The 13,299-nt window shown below is 49.8% G+C and overlaps 1 protein-coding gene across 6 annotated transcripts in view; it reads left to right on the forward strand.

Moving 5' to 3' along the window:
• The window catches only part of NR5A1 (nuclear receptor subfamily 5 group A member 1), an 80,765-nt gene extending 67,972 nt beyond the window's left edge, over positions 1-12,793 (forward strand). For all 6 annotated transcript variants that reach the window (XM_067471731.1, XM_067471734.1, XM_067471732.1 and 3 more), the window contains one exon: positions 12,483-12,793. In XM_067471731.1, the coding sequence (XP_067327832.1) occupies positions 12,483-12,730 (248 nt within the window). In that variant the 3' untranslated portion in view covers positions 12,731-12,793. The remainder of the gene's footprint in view (positions 1-12,482) is intronic.
• Positions 12,794-13,299: the final 506 nt, after the last annotated feature.

The following is a 13,299-nucleotide window of genomic DNA, read 5'->3' on the forward strand; positions in this document are numbered from 1 at the left end:
AGTATATGCCTTCCCCAGCACATGTTGCAAAACAACACACTCATCCCTCCACACACACCCTACCACCACACAGCCAACAATGCCACATCAGTGCAAAGCCATGGAGTTCGACCTAGCCACAACTCTAGATAAAAGTTGCCTCTCAGTCTGTTTGTCCTTGTCTTTGTCACCCTGTACCGCCTGCCAGGTGGCAATACTAAGACATTGTAAGGAGGGCCTTCCTTCTCAGAGCTGGAGAAGGGAGAAAGGAGGCGGGTGGTGGTCCCAATGACATTCAAGCAACACCAAGTATATACACAAATACATAGAATAGAATCATAGCATCCTAGAGTTGGAATCCGGTCCAACCCCATTCTGCCAAGAAGCAGGAAAATCGCATCCAAAGCTCCCCCGACAGATGGCCATCCAGCCTCTGTTTAAAAGCTTCCAAAGAAGGAGCCTCCACCACAATCAGGGGCAGAGAGTTCCACTGCTGAACAGCTCTCACCACAGACAGGAAGCTCTTCCTCATGTTCAGATGGAATCTCCTTTCTTGTAGTTTGAAGCCATGGCTCCATTGCGTCCTATTCTCCAGGGAAGCAGAAAACAAGCTTGCTCCCTTCTCCCTATGACTTCCTCTCCCGTATTTATCCATGGCCCTCATCATGTCTCCTCTCAGCCTTCTCTTCTTCGAGCTAAACATGGCCAGCTCTTTACGCCGCTCCTCATAGGGCTCGTTCTCCAGACACTTGATAATTTTAGACTAGACTAGAATAGGTTTTATTGTCATTGTGCGCAACAAAACAACACACCCATCCCACCACACTCCCACCACCACCACACAACCCCCAATGCCACATCAGTACAAAGCCATGGAGTTCAACATTGCCACTGCTCTAGGACAAAAGCTGTCTCTCAGTCTGTTTGTCCTTGCCTTTGTCACCCTGTATCGTCTGCCAGGTGGCAATAGTTCAATATGTTGGGTGAGATGGATCCACAAAATGTTCTGAGTGTTCTTCAGACAGTGGGAATTATAAAGTCCTTCCAAAGAGGGGAGAAAGAGGTGAACCTTTGGAGCACCTTCTTCTCTGCCACTGTCCAGCTACCAACCATGTGCAGATGCAGTAGGTGAGGACACCCTCTACAGTGGTAGAAAGTCTCCAGAAGTTTTCCATTCAGATGTTGGTTCCTTAGGAGTCTCAGAAAGTCCACTCTCTGCTGGGCCCTCTCCACCAAGGCTGTCCCAGGTCAGATCCTCCTTCTCATTGATGTCCAGGAATTGAAACTGTTCTCCTGCTCCACTTGGTCTCCATTTATGACCAAAGGATGGATTCCTGGTCAGTTCTTCCTATCGTCCACTAGGACCTCCTTGGTCTTATTGTTGTTAAGGACCAGGTTATTGTCCCTGCACCACAAGAGCAGGCACTCCACCGCATCCCGATAGGCCAGTAGTTCTCAACCTGGGGTCCCCAAATGCTTATGGCCTACAACTCCCAGAAATCCCAGCTAGTTAGGATTCTAACTATTAGGATTCTGGGAGTTGAAGGCCAAAAACATCTGGGGACCCCAGGTTGAGAACCACTGCAATTGGCAGACTCCTCCCCTTCAGAGATAAGAAGTCCCACCACGGTTGTATCATCTTGTTATGGTGGACGGGGGAGCAAGCATATGTGTCCAAAGTGAAAAGCAGAGGACTCAATGCGCACCCTTTGGTGTCCCAGTGTTGAGAGTGAGCTGAGCTGAAGAGGTATGACCACCTAATCTCACCCTCTGGGAACGTCCAGACAAGAAGTCCATAGACCAGGAACAGAGTGAATATGACAATCCAAGATCTGTGAGTTTGGACACCAGCCTGTGTGGGAGGATTGTGTTGAACATGGAATGATGAGTTGAGAAGGCCGTGATGGACATCTCCTCCATTTCCTTCTCTGCTTCTGTTACTGTCAAGGAAAATCCTTCATGCTCCGTATGGTTATCACTGGATCCAATTTCTGTCAAATTCCCTCCAATCCGCCTATCTTGGGGAGTATTGTTCATTCATTCAGTCGCTTCTGACTCTTCGTGACCTCATGGACCATCCCACGCCAGAGCTCCCTGTTGGCCTTCACCACCCCCAGGATCTCCTTCAGCATCAAGCCAGTCCCTTCAAGGATGCCATCCATCCCTCTTGCCCTCTTCCTTTTTCCTCCCTTTCCCCCCAGCATCATTCCCTTCTCCAAGCTTTCCTTTCTTCTCATGATATGGCCAAAGTACTTAATCTTGGCCTCTCCTATCCTTCCCTCCAGTGAGCAGTTGGGCTTTCTTTCCTGAAGTATGGACTGGTTGGATCTTCTCGCGGTCCAAGGCACTCTCAGAACCCTCCTTCAACGCCACAGTTCAGATCCTCATAGAACTGATCTACTTCTGCTTCTTCAGCAGCTGTGGTTGGCGCGTATATTTGGATCACTGTGATGTCAAAAGGCTTTCCTTGCACTCAAATTGTGATCATTCTGTCATTTTTTGGGTTGTATCCAAGCACTACTTTAGCGAATTTCTTATTAATTATGAAGGCTACTCCATTTCTTCGGTGTTCCTCTTGTCCGCAGTAGTAGATCTGGTGGTCATCTGATGTGAAGTGGCCCATTCTGGTCCCATTTCAGTTCGCTGACCCCCAGAATGTCTATCTTTAGTCTTGACATCTCACCAATAACAACATCCAAATTGCCCTGGCTCATAGATCTTACATTCCAGGTTCCTATGGTGTGTTGATCTTTAGAGCATCATCGGATTCGTCGTTCGCCTCCAGTACCGTCGGCCGCTAGCCTTCCTTTCGGCTTTGAACTAGCTGCGTCATCACATCTGGGGCTAGTTGAACTTATCTTCTGCTCCTCCCCAGTCGCATTTTGGCCATCTTCCGACCAATCTTCCGATGGCATACTGACATCTCTCTGGTTGTGCTGGTCCATCCATTTAGTTCTCTTGGGAAGAATACTGGGGTGGTTTGCCATTGCCTTCCCCAGGGATCGCAATGCTTGGTCTGACCTCTCTTCACGGTTTCGCTCGTGCCATCAATGAGGTGCTCAAGCTCCAGCACCACGACAAGGCAGCGATCCTTTGATGGGGAGAATTATGTGGGCACAAAAGGCCTTGGCTGGCCACATATGCCTCCCACCAATCCGAAACATCACCCCTCACTTTGCCAAGCTGTATCCTCAGTTTCTATTTCTCCCGGGCAGTCTCCCTGACCATGACATTTTCCTTCAGCCTCCAAATGTCTCATTTTGCAGTAACTTCAGACTCCAAATATGAATTAAGTGCCAAATGGGAAGAGGTAGAACAAGGGAATGCAAACAAACACCATCGCGTGATATATCAAGGCAACTCCTTCAAACACAAAGGGCCAAGATACTTCCTTTCGCAAAGGTGGAAATGTTTGTCAACAGTAGGGCTGGCAAGTGTCCCTTATTATCAGAGATGCCCCTTATTATAGGGATGGGAAGTTACCCCAAAAAAACCTGAATTTTTGCATGTGGGCTGTTCCTAAAGAAGGAAATGTATGCATCATGTCATTTATGAACATGGTGTAGGTCAACTGGAGCTAATATTTTCATTTGGTACTCAGGTAGGATACAAGCTTGTGAACAGCGACTACCTGAGTGTTGTTTATTTCTATGACCCCTTATTTTCATTTTGAAGTCTTGGCAATGCTACTAGGATGGCTCAAAAACGAGGACATTAAATATGGGATGGGACAGCCTTTGCCGATCTGGATTTGTGTCAGAGGCATTGGGGTGCTGCTTTCACGTTACTGCCAGCCTTTGACCCAGAGATCTTTGTGTGCCAACTTGTCTCCTAGACAAAATAACAGCAATCTCCGCTTGCAAGGGAGGGCGGCTGAGCTGGCCACTGCCTCTGTCTTGACTTATCTTGCAGGAGCTCACAGCTGCGCCTGGAGCTTTCCGCCTTCTACCCCATTTTGTTCCTAACTGGACTTTTCTTATTATGGCCCTATGGATGGAGATCTCCAGGTTTCACCATCACCTTGCTTGAGTTTTTCACATGCAGGGCAGCCATCTATTTATAATGCAACACCACTCTCTTCCAACTGCCTTATACCTTGCCAAGCAATCATGGTCTTTTCTCCATTTCTGTATCTTCTCTTGATATGGCGAAAGCACAACTGCAACACCTCTCCCCTAGAGTAGCAGCTTTAAAGCCTCCTTTAAATGCCTTGGAAACAATGTATGGCGCGGTGCAGGTCTTGGAGAGAAAGGGTGCACGTCTACCTGCAGCACCTCTCCTCTAGAGTAGCAGCTTTAAAGCCTCCTTAAAGTACATGCACCTACCTGCAGCACCTCTCCTCTAGAGTAGCAGCTTTAAAGCCTCCTTAAAGTACATGCACCTACCTGCAGCACCTCTCCTCTAGAGTAGCAGCTTTAAAGCCTTCTTAAAGTACATGCACCTACCTGCAGCACCTCTCCTCTAGAGTAGCAGCTTTAAAGCCTCCTTAAAGTACATGCACCTACCTGCAGCACCTCTCCTCTAGAGTAGCAGCTTTAAAGCCTCCTTAAAGTATATGCACCTTCCTGCAGCACCTCTCCTCTAGAGTAGCAGCTTTAAAGCCTCCTTAAAGTATATGCACCTACCTGCAGCACCTCTCCTCTAGAGTAGCAGCTTTAAAGCCTCCTTAAAGTACATGCACCTACCTGCAGCACCTCTCCTCTAGAGTAGCAGCTTTAAAGCCTCCTTAAAGTATATGCACCTACCTGCAGCACCTCTCCTCTAGAGTAGCAGCTTTAAAGCCTCCTTAAAGTACATGCACCTACCTGCAGCACCTCTCCTCTAGAGTAGCAGCTTTAAAGCCTCCTTAAAGTATATGCACCTACCTGCAGCACCTCTCCTCTAGAGTAGCAGCTTTAAAGCCTTCTTAAAGTATATGCACCTACCTGCAGCACCTCTCCTCTAGAGTAGCAGCTTTAAAGCCTCCTTAAAGTACATGCACCTACCTGCAGCACCTCTCCTCTAGAGTAGCAGCTTTAAAGCCTCCTTAAAGTACATGCACCTACCTGCAGCACCTCTCCTCTAGAGTAGCAGCTTTAAAGCCTCCTTAAAGTATATGCACCTACCTGCAGCACCTCTCCTCTAGAGTAGCAGCTTTAAAGCCTCCTTAAAGTACATGCACCTACCTGCAGCACCTCTCCTCTAGAGTAGCAGCTTTAAAGCCTCCTTAAAGTACATGCACCTACCTGCAGCACCTCTCCTCTAGAGTAGCAGCTTTAAAGCCTCCTTAAAGTACATGCACCTACCTGCAGCACCTCTCCTCTAGAGTAGCAGCTTTAAAGCCTCCTTAAAGTATATGCACCTACCTGCAGCACCTCTCCTCTAGAGTAGCAGCTTTAAAGCCTCCTTAAAGTACATGCACCTACCTGCAGCACCTCTCCTCTAGAGTAGCAGCTTTAAAGCCTCCTTAAAGTACATGCACCTGCCTGCAGCACATCTCCTTTAGAGTAGATTAGCCTTAAGACACCTCCTTTAAATGCCTTGGAAAGTGTGTGTGGTGTGATGCAGGCTGGGAGAGAAAGCATGGGTTCTTGCCTGTAGCAACTCTTCCCTAGAGTAGCAGCTTTAAAGCCTCCGTAAAGCACGTGCACCGGCCTGCAGCACATCTCCTTTAGAGTAGATAGCTTTAAGACACCTCTTTTAAATGCTTTGGAAAGAGTGTGTGGCGTGATGCAGGCCCAAGAGGGAGAAGCATGCGTACTTGCATGTGGCACCTCTCCTCTAGAGTAGCAGCTTTAAAGCCTTCTTTAAATGCCTTGGAAATAATGTATGGCATGGTTCAGTTCTTGGAGACAAAGGTGCACACCTACCTGCAGCACCTCTCCTCTAGAGTAGCAGCTTTAAAGCCTCCGTAAAGCATGCACACCTGCCTGCAGCACCTCTCCTTTAGAGTAGATAACATTAAGACACCTCCTTTAAATGCCTTGGAAAGAGTGTGTGGCATGGTGAAGGCCCGGGAGAGAAAGCATTTGTGCCTGCCTGCAGCACCTTTCCTCTAGAGTAGCAGCTTTAAAGCCTGCTTAAAGCACATGCACCTACTTGCAACATCTCTCCTTTAGAATAGATAGCATTAAAAGCCTCCTTTAAATTCCTTGGAAAGAGTGTGTGGCGTGGTGCAGTCCCAGGAGAGAAAGCGTGTGTGCCTGTCTGCAGCACCTCTAGAGTAGAGAGCATTAGAAACCTCCTTTAAATGCCTTGGAAAGAGTGTGCGGGGTGGTGTAGGCCCCAGAGAGAAAGCACGTTTACCTGCCTGCAGCACCTCTCCTCTAGAGTAGCAGCTTTAAAGCCTTCTTAAAGAGCGTGTGCCTGTCTGCAGCACCTCTAGAGTAGACAGCATTAGAAGCCTCCTTTAAATGCCTTGGAAAGAGTGTGTGGGGTGGTGTGGGCCCCAGAGAGAAAGCATGTTTACCTGCCTGCAGCGCCTCTCCTCTAGAGTAGAAACAGCTGAAATGCCGTAAATTACAGGAAGGGAAGCCTGCGAAGTCCCCTCTCCCATAATGGGCCAGATAGAAAATGAATCTTTCAGCATCTCAGAGCAAAAACACTCCTGAATTTGGGAGGCTTCTGAAAAATGGATCAGGACCTCACTGAAATGTATTGCAGTTTACTCAGGATGCACAAGCCTTCTGCCACTGTCTCCTGAACCTGCTTCTATTTGTGCATTGTGTTAAAAGCCATGTTGTTGTTGTTCATTCGTTCAGTCGCCTCCGACTCTTCGTGACCTCATGGACCAGCCCAGGCCAGAGCTCCCTGTCGGCCGTCACCACCCCCAGCTCCTCCAAGGTCAGTCCAGTCACTTCAAGGATGCCATCCATCCATCTTGCCCTTGGTCGGCCCCTCTTCCTTTTCCCTTCCACTTTCCCCAGCATCATTGTCTTCCCTAGCTACCTCATGGACCAGCCCACGCCAGAGCTCCCTGTCGGCCGTCCCCACCCCCAAACTTCCTTCAAGGTCAGTCCAGTCACTTCAAGGATGCCATCCATCCATCTTGCCCTTGGTCGGCCCCTCTTCCTTTTGCCTTCCACTTTCCCCAGAATAATTGTCTTCTCTAGCTACCTCATGGACCAGCCCACGCCAGAGCTCCCTGTCGGCCGTCACCACCCCCAGGGTCTCCTTCAAGGTCAGTCCAGTCACTTCAAGGATCCCATCCATCCATCTTGCCCTTGGTCGGCCCCTCTTCCTTTTGCCTTCCACTTTCCCCAGCATAATTGTCTTCTCTAGGAAGCCATGTATCTGCAGTTATTTCTCCTGAGAAGAAGAGGTGAGCCCCTGCCCTGCCTGTGCCCAGGCCCTCTCTTTTGGGGGTGCACTGAGTTGCCCCATTGCAGTGGCCCCCGCTGTAAAGACGCGGACCGTAATTGCCTTGCAGTGGAGTCTTGTTCTTCCCTCGGTTGCGAGCGAGATGGTTCCAGTGCCTGTGTGCAACATGTGCGCCTCTTTGAGTCTAAATAGCTCCCCCACCCCCTTGTCTCTCTCTCCCCACTTCTTCCTCCCCCCCCCCCCCCCCCGCCTTAAGCAGGTAAAGAGGTTTAATTAAAATTCGGGTCTCCTCCAAACAGCAATATTTATGAGGACGGCACAGGTTAGCTTTGTTCTCGGGAAGGGCTTAATAGAGCCTTAATGGACTGACCCTCCCCGTGCGCCAGGCTGACTTCCATTCTCCATGCGCCCACTCGAGGGGAGCAGAGCAAGAGCGGCTTTTATGCGCCTCGCATTCCCTTAAGCGGTTGCAATTTATCAGAAGCCTCTGGCAAACAAAAGGAGCGCTGAATGGGGAGAACACTCCAGGGCATAGAAATCTGTGTCGCGGTCCCCGTCCCCCCCTCTTCCCCCTCAACTTCTCTCTTGGGGAGGGGGCTTTCCTCCCCCTCCTCTTTTGTCATCGGATGGAGTCTCTCAACGAGAGCGAGTCGATGTTGTTATTTGGACAACATTCTTTTATGCCTCCCAGGAATGAAAAGATTATTCAAATATTCAATTAAAGCGTGAATAGGGTTTCTTCTCCAAACCAGGTGAGTTCATCACGCTGAACTCGCTATTGTGGAGCCAACACGGAGGAGGGAGCGTTGACATTTAGCAAGCGCGACACCACTCTCTCTCTCTCTCTGTGTGTGTGTGTGTTTGTGTGCGTTTGCAAATGTTCTTTCTCTTCTAAATATGGAACTTACCAGAAAATGACTCGATAAAAAGATGCCATAATAGGAATGGCTGATGATCGGCATGAGCTGGGAAAAAGGAGCAGAGTCCTCCCCGTTCCCTTTTTGTTGCACACTCTCTGGACCGCCTGGTCCAGGCTTCGCCCAACTGTCAATCCAAGCTTATTTGTTTATTTGTTTATTTGTTTATTTATTTATTTATTTGGGGGTTCTTTTACCCCGCCCTTCTCACCCCGAAGGGGACTCAGGGCGGCTTACAGGAGCAAGGCACAATTTGATGCCTGCATCATAAACAATCGTACACAAAATTACACAAAATTACAACAATTCACAGTTGACATGCATACAATATAACCATAAAATCAATAAAATCATTAAAACCAAATACAACCCAGTTTCTCCTCTTACATGGTCAGTGTTTGTTAACACCTAGATCTAGTTTTTCGTTCCATTCATCCATCCTGCTGGTCTTACCTGCCTGATTGACTGATTTAATTGCCAGAGTGCCCAAAGGCCTGGTCCCATAACCAGGTTTTCACCCTCCTCCTGAAGGCGAGGAGGGATGGTGATGCCCTGATTTCCCCCGGGAGTGAGTTCCACAGGTGGGGGGCCACCACTGAGAAAGCCCTGCTCCTCATCCCCACCAGCCTCACTTGTGATAACGGTGGGGTCGAGAGCAGGGCCTCCCCAGATGATCTCAGACTCCGGGGTGGGACATAGAGGGAGATACGTTCGGACAGATACACTGGACCGGAACCGTACAGGGTTTTGTAGGTCAAAACCAGTACCTTGAATTGTGCTCGGAACTGAATTGGCAGCCAGTGGAGCTGGCACAACAGGGGGGTGGTATGCTCCCTGTATGTCGCTCCGGTGAGCAATCTGGCTGCCGCTCGTTGGACTAGTTGAAGTTTCTGAGCAGTCTTCAAGGGCAACCCCACGTAGAGAGCGTTGCAGTAGTCTATTCGGGATGTAACAAGAGCGTGGACCACCGTGGCCAGATCAGACTTCCCACGGTACGGGCGCAACTGGTGCACAAGTTTTAGTTGTGCAAAAGCTCTCCCAGCCACCGCTGAGACCTGGGGTTCCAGGCTTAGCTGTGAGTCCAGGTTCCCTCCCAAGCTGCGAACCTGCGTCTTCAGGGGGAGTGGAACCCCTTCCATCTAACACAGGCTGTAACCCTATACCCTGTTCGGCCTTGCGACTGACCAGTAGGACCTCTGTCTTGTCTGGATTCAATTTCAATGTGTTAGCTCTCATCCAGTCCGACACAGCAGCTAGACACCGGTTCAAGGTCTGGACAGCCTCCTTGGTGACAGGTGAGAAGGAGTGACAGATCTGGACATCATCTGCGTAGAGATAACATCTCAGTCCGAAACTCCGAATGATCTCTCCCAGCGGCTTCATGTAGATGTTAAATAACATCGGGGACAGTAAGTAAGTAAATAAATAAATAACTTATTTATTTATTTATTTACTGTACTTGTATACCGCAGTTTCTCATCCTAACAGGCGACTCAACGCGGTTTACAACAAAGGTACAACAGTCAACAATATACAATTTAAAACCATAAAAGCGTAATACACAATATTGACACAACAATAACAACCCAATGTATCTCATGACTAAAATCGTGATCCAGTTTCGTCGTCCATATTACCATTCCTGTGATCGTCACATTCATTGCACCGATTAACCAAATGCCTGTCCGAACATCCAGGTTTTTAATCTTCTTCGGAACACCATCAGCGAGGAGGCTGATCTTACCTCCATGGGAAGGGCGTTCCATAGCAGAGGGGCCACCACAGAAAAGGCCCTGTCTCTCGTCCCCGCCAGCCGTGCTTGAGAAGCAGGCGGGATCGAGAGCAGGGCCTCCCCAGAAGATCTTAGGGTCCTGGCGGGCTGATAGGCAGAGATACGTTCGGATAGGTAGGTTGGGCCAGAACCGTTTAGGGCTTTAAAGGCCAATGCCAGCACTTTGAATTGAGCCCGGTAGCAGATCGGCAGCCAGTGGAGCTGGTGCAGCAGAGGAGTTGTGTGCTCCCTGCACTCCGCTCCTGTTAGTAACATGGCTGCCGAGCGTTGGACTAATTGGAGCTTCCGAGCTGTCTTCAAAGGCAGCCCCACGTAGAGAGCGTTGCAGTAGTCTAAACGGGATGTAACCAGAGCGTGGACTACCGTGGCCAAGTCAGACTTCCCAAGGTACGGGCGCAGCTGGCACACAAGCTTTAGCTGTGCAAATGCTCCCCTGGTCACCGCCGAAACCTGTGGTTCCAGGCTCAGCGATGAGTCCAGGGTCACTCCCAAGCTGCGAACCTGCGTCTTAGGCTTAGGCTCACTTAGGCTTTTTGCAGAGGGGGAAGCTGGATCCAAACATTGGCTTCTACTCCTCTACAATTTTATTAGTCAATGTTATGGTGTCGGTGAGCCTGGCCCATGACAAAGTGCAAAAAGAGTGCGCGATGCTCCAAGAAACGTACTGTGCTGCCACGCGCTGGGCCTGTAATAATTCATTTTTTAAACAGGACACGCTTATTGTGCCCAGCGGGGAGCCGGGGTGCCTCGGGTGAGAGGCCTTCAAGGATTTTCCCATACACAGTCTTTAAAGGGCTTGAAATGTTTCACAAAGTCCTTTATTATTGCTCAACAAAACAACAAACACTTCTTGGATCTTCAACAGATTAAACAAATGCTTCTTAACTTGCCCCAAAAAGGACAGGCACCTTGCTTGGAGAACTATTTCTTTCTTTAACAAAGAAAGCCCTTTTTTAACCCCTCCCAGGCAATCTACTGTCTAAGCTTTGCTGATGTGGGTTCTACTACCGGTTCCAATCTGCGTCTTGGGTCCCGAGTAGACCTACCAGTCAAGGCTATGTAGATTCTCCAGCTGGAGTTCTTTGGGTCTGTAAACTGTTTTCTTCCGAAACTTTAGGACTGTTTCCCTCAGATGCTGTAAAGCTGAGAGGCTGTATGCTCCCAGCCAGGGCTTTGGGACTGTTTCCCCCTGGAATTTCTGCCCCGGATGCTGTAGGAAATGAAGCTTTTCTACGGATGGGGCTAATCCACGTCCTGTAGCTTAGCTTTCCACGATAAGACTGAACTAAAAATGGCTCCCTCTCTTCCCATAACCCTGGGGAAAGGGACGGAACCAAAACTTATCAATGATAGACAGGTGGCTAGCCCTATGACTGCAAACCAAGGGAAGCCACCTTGTTGCAAATGCATGGAACCCTGGAATATAGTGTAGTGTCCTGGTGGTGGGTCTGTAGGTGGCTGTGGAGCCCGATTCTTGACTCGCATCTTCTCCCGTAGTGCGGGCATTGGTTTCCAGATGGAAGGTGGTCACAGTCGGGATTGGCTTGATGTGCTTTCCTCTTGGCACGTTTCTCTCTTTCACCCTCCATTCATGCCTCTTCAAATCCTGCAGCACTGCTGGTCACAGCTGACCTCCAACTGGAGCGCTCAAGGGCCAGGGCTTCCTAGTTCTCAGTGTCTATGCCAGAGTTTTTGAGGTTGGCTTTGAGCCCATCTTTCAATCTCTTTTCCTGCCCACCAACATTCTGTTTTCTTGAGTTCGGAGTAGAGTGACTGCTTTGGGAGATGGTGGTCGGGCATCCGGACAACGTGTCCGGTCCAGCGGAGTTGATGGTGGAGAACCATCGCTTCAATGCTGGTGGTCTTTGCGTCTTCCAGCACGCTGACATTTGTCTGCTTGTCTTCCCAAGAGATTTACAGGATTTTCCGGAGGCAGCACTGATGGAGTCGCTCCAGGAGTTGCATGTGACGTCTGTAGACAGTCCACGTTTCGCAGGCGTATAGCAGGGTTGGGAGGACAATAGCTTTATAGACAAGCACCTTGGTCTCCCTACGGATGTCCCGGTCCTCAAACACTCTCTGCTTCATTCAGAAAAATGCTGCACTTGCAGAGCTCAGTGTTGACTTTGGTGGAGAGGTGGCTGCCAAGGGAGTGGAAGTGGTCCACATTTTCTGATGTTGCACCATTAAGCTGTATCTCTGGCATTGGAGAGGGATTGGATGATGGCCTAAGACTTCTGGAACAGCACATTGGTTTTCTTGATTTTTAATGACAAGCCAAGTTTCTCGTATGCTTCTGCAAAGGTGTTTAGAGTGGCTTGTAGGTCTTCTTCTGAATGTGCACAGACGATGCTGTCATCTGCATACTGATGTTGTTGTAACCTTGGTTTTGGCTTTCAGTCTGCTGAGGTTCAATAGATGATTTCCACTCCAGCTTCCCTTTCCTGGTGGGTCCTGCTCTTAACCCCGTCCCCCTTCCTTTTGCCTCGCTGCAGATGTGAAGTACGTGGAGAACTCAAGCCTGGTGAAGGAAGCGCAAGAGAAGGCCAACGCGGCCCTGATGGAGTACACGGTCTGCCACTATCCCCACGCCACGGACAAATTCCGGCAGCTGCTGCTCCGGTTGGCCGACATCCGGGCCCTCAGCATGCAAGCCGAGGAGTATTTGTACCACAAGCACCTGAGCGGAGAGGTCCCCTGCAACAACCTGCTGATCGAGATGCTCCACGCCAAGCGGACTTGAGAGCGCAGCCCGGGCAAAGCGATGATGGCCGGCTCTCTCCTGGGAAGGATAGGTGGGCGCTGGAGAGGCTGGCGCGGGCGGGAGAGAGAGGGGGCCAGGCCAGGGGGCAAGGGGGTCCCTTCCCCAACAGACACTTCCTCCCCGTATCCCTGTCTTGACCCATGCCTCAGCGGGCAGGCATGCGTGTGTGTATATGTTGCAACAACTCTTGAGTGTCCCTCTTCTACGTTCACTGCATCCGCTCTCAGGTTCTTCTCTTCCTTGCGATCAAGGGATGGGAAAGGGTTTGGGGAGGGGGTGGTTTCGCTTGGTCCCTCTCCCCCTTTTCGCCAGGCTTGACTGAATGGGGCCGCCCCTAGATATTGCTCTGGAGAGGGATGTTCTGGAAGGACCTGCTTTGCATTGAGGGTGCAAGGGGGGAGCTTGAGGAAGATCCTTTCTTGGACTCAGGGACTCCCAGGCTCTCCATGTTGGCCGAGGAGGTTGAGAACTTCTGGTCAATTAGAAGGTCACCTCTTCCCGGCTCTTGTGTCAAAGCACAAGGATGAGGTCCTATCAACAATCATGGT

Source organism: Anolis sagrei, chromosome 11 (genome assembly GCF_037176765.1).
Source record: "Anolis sagrei isolate rAnoSag1 chromosome 11, rAnoSag1.mat, whole genome shotgun sequence".
Classification (NCBI taxonomy): Eukaryota; Metazoa; Chordata; class Lepidosauria; order Squamata; family Dactyloidae; genus Anolis; species Anolis sagrei.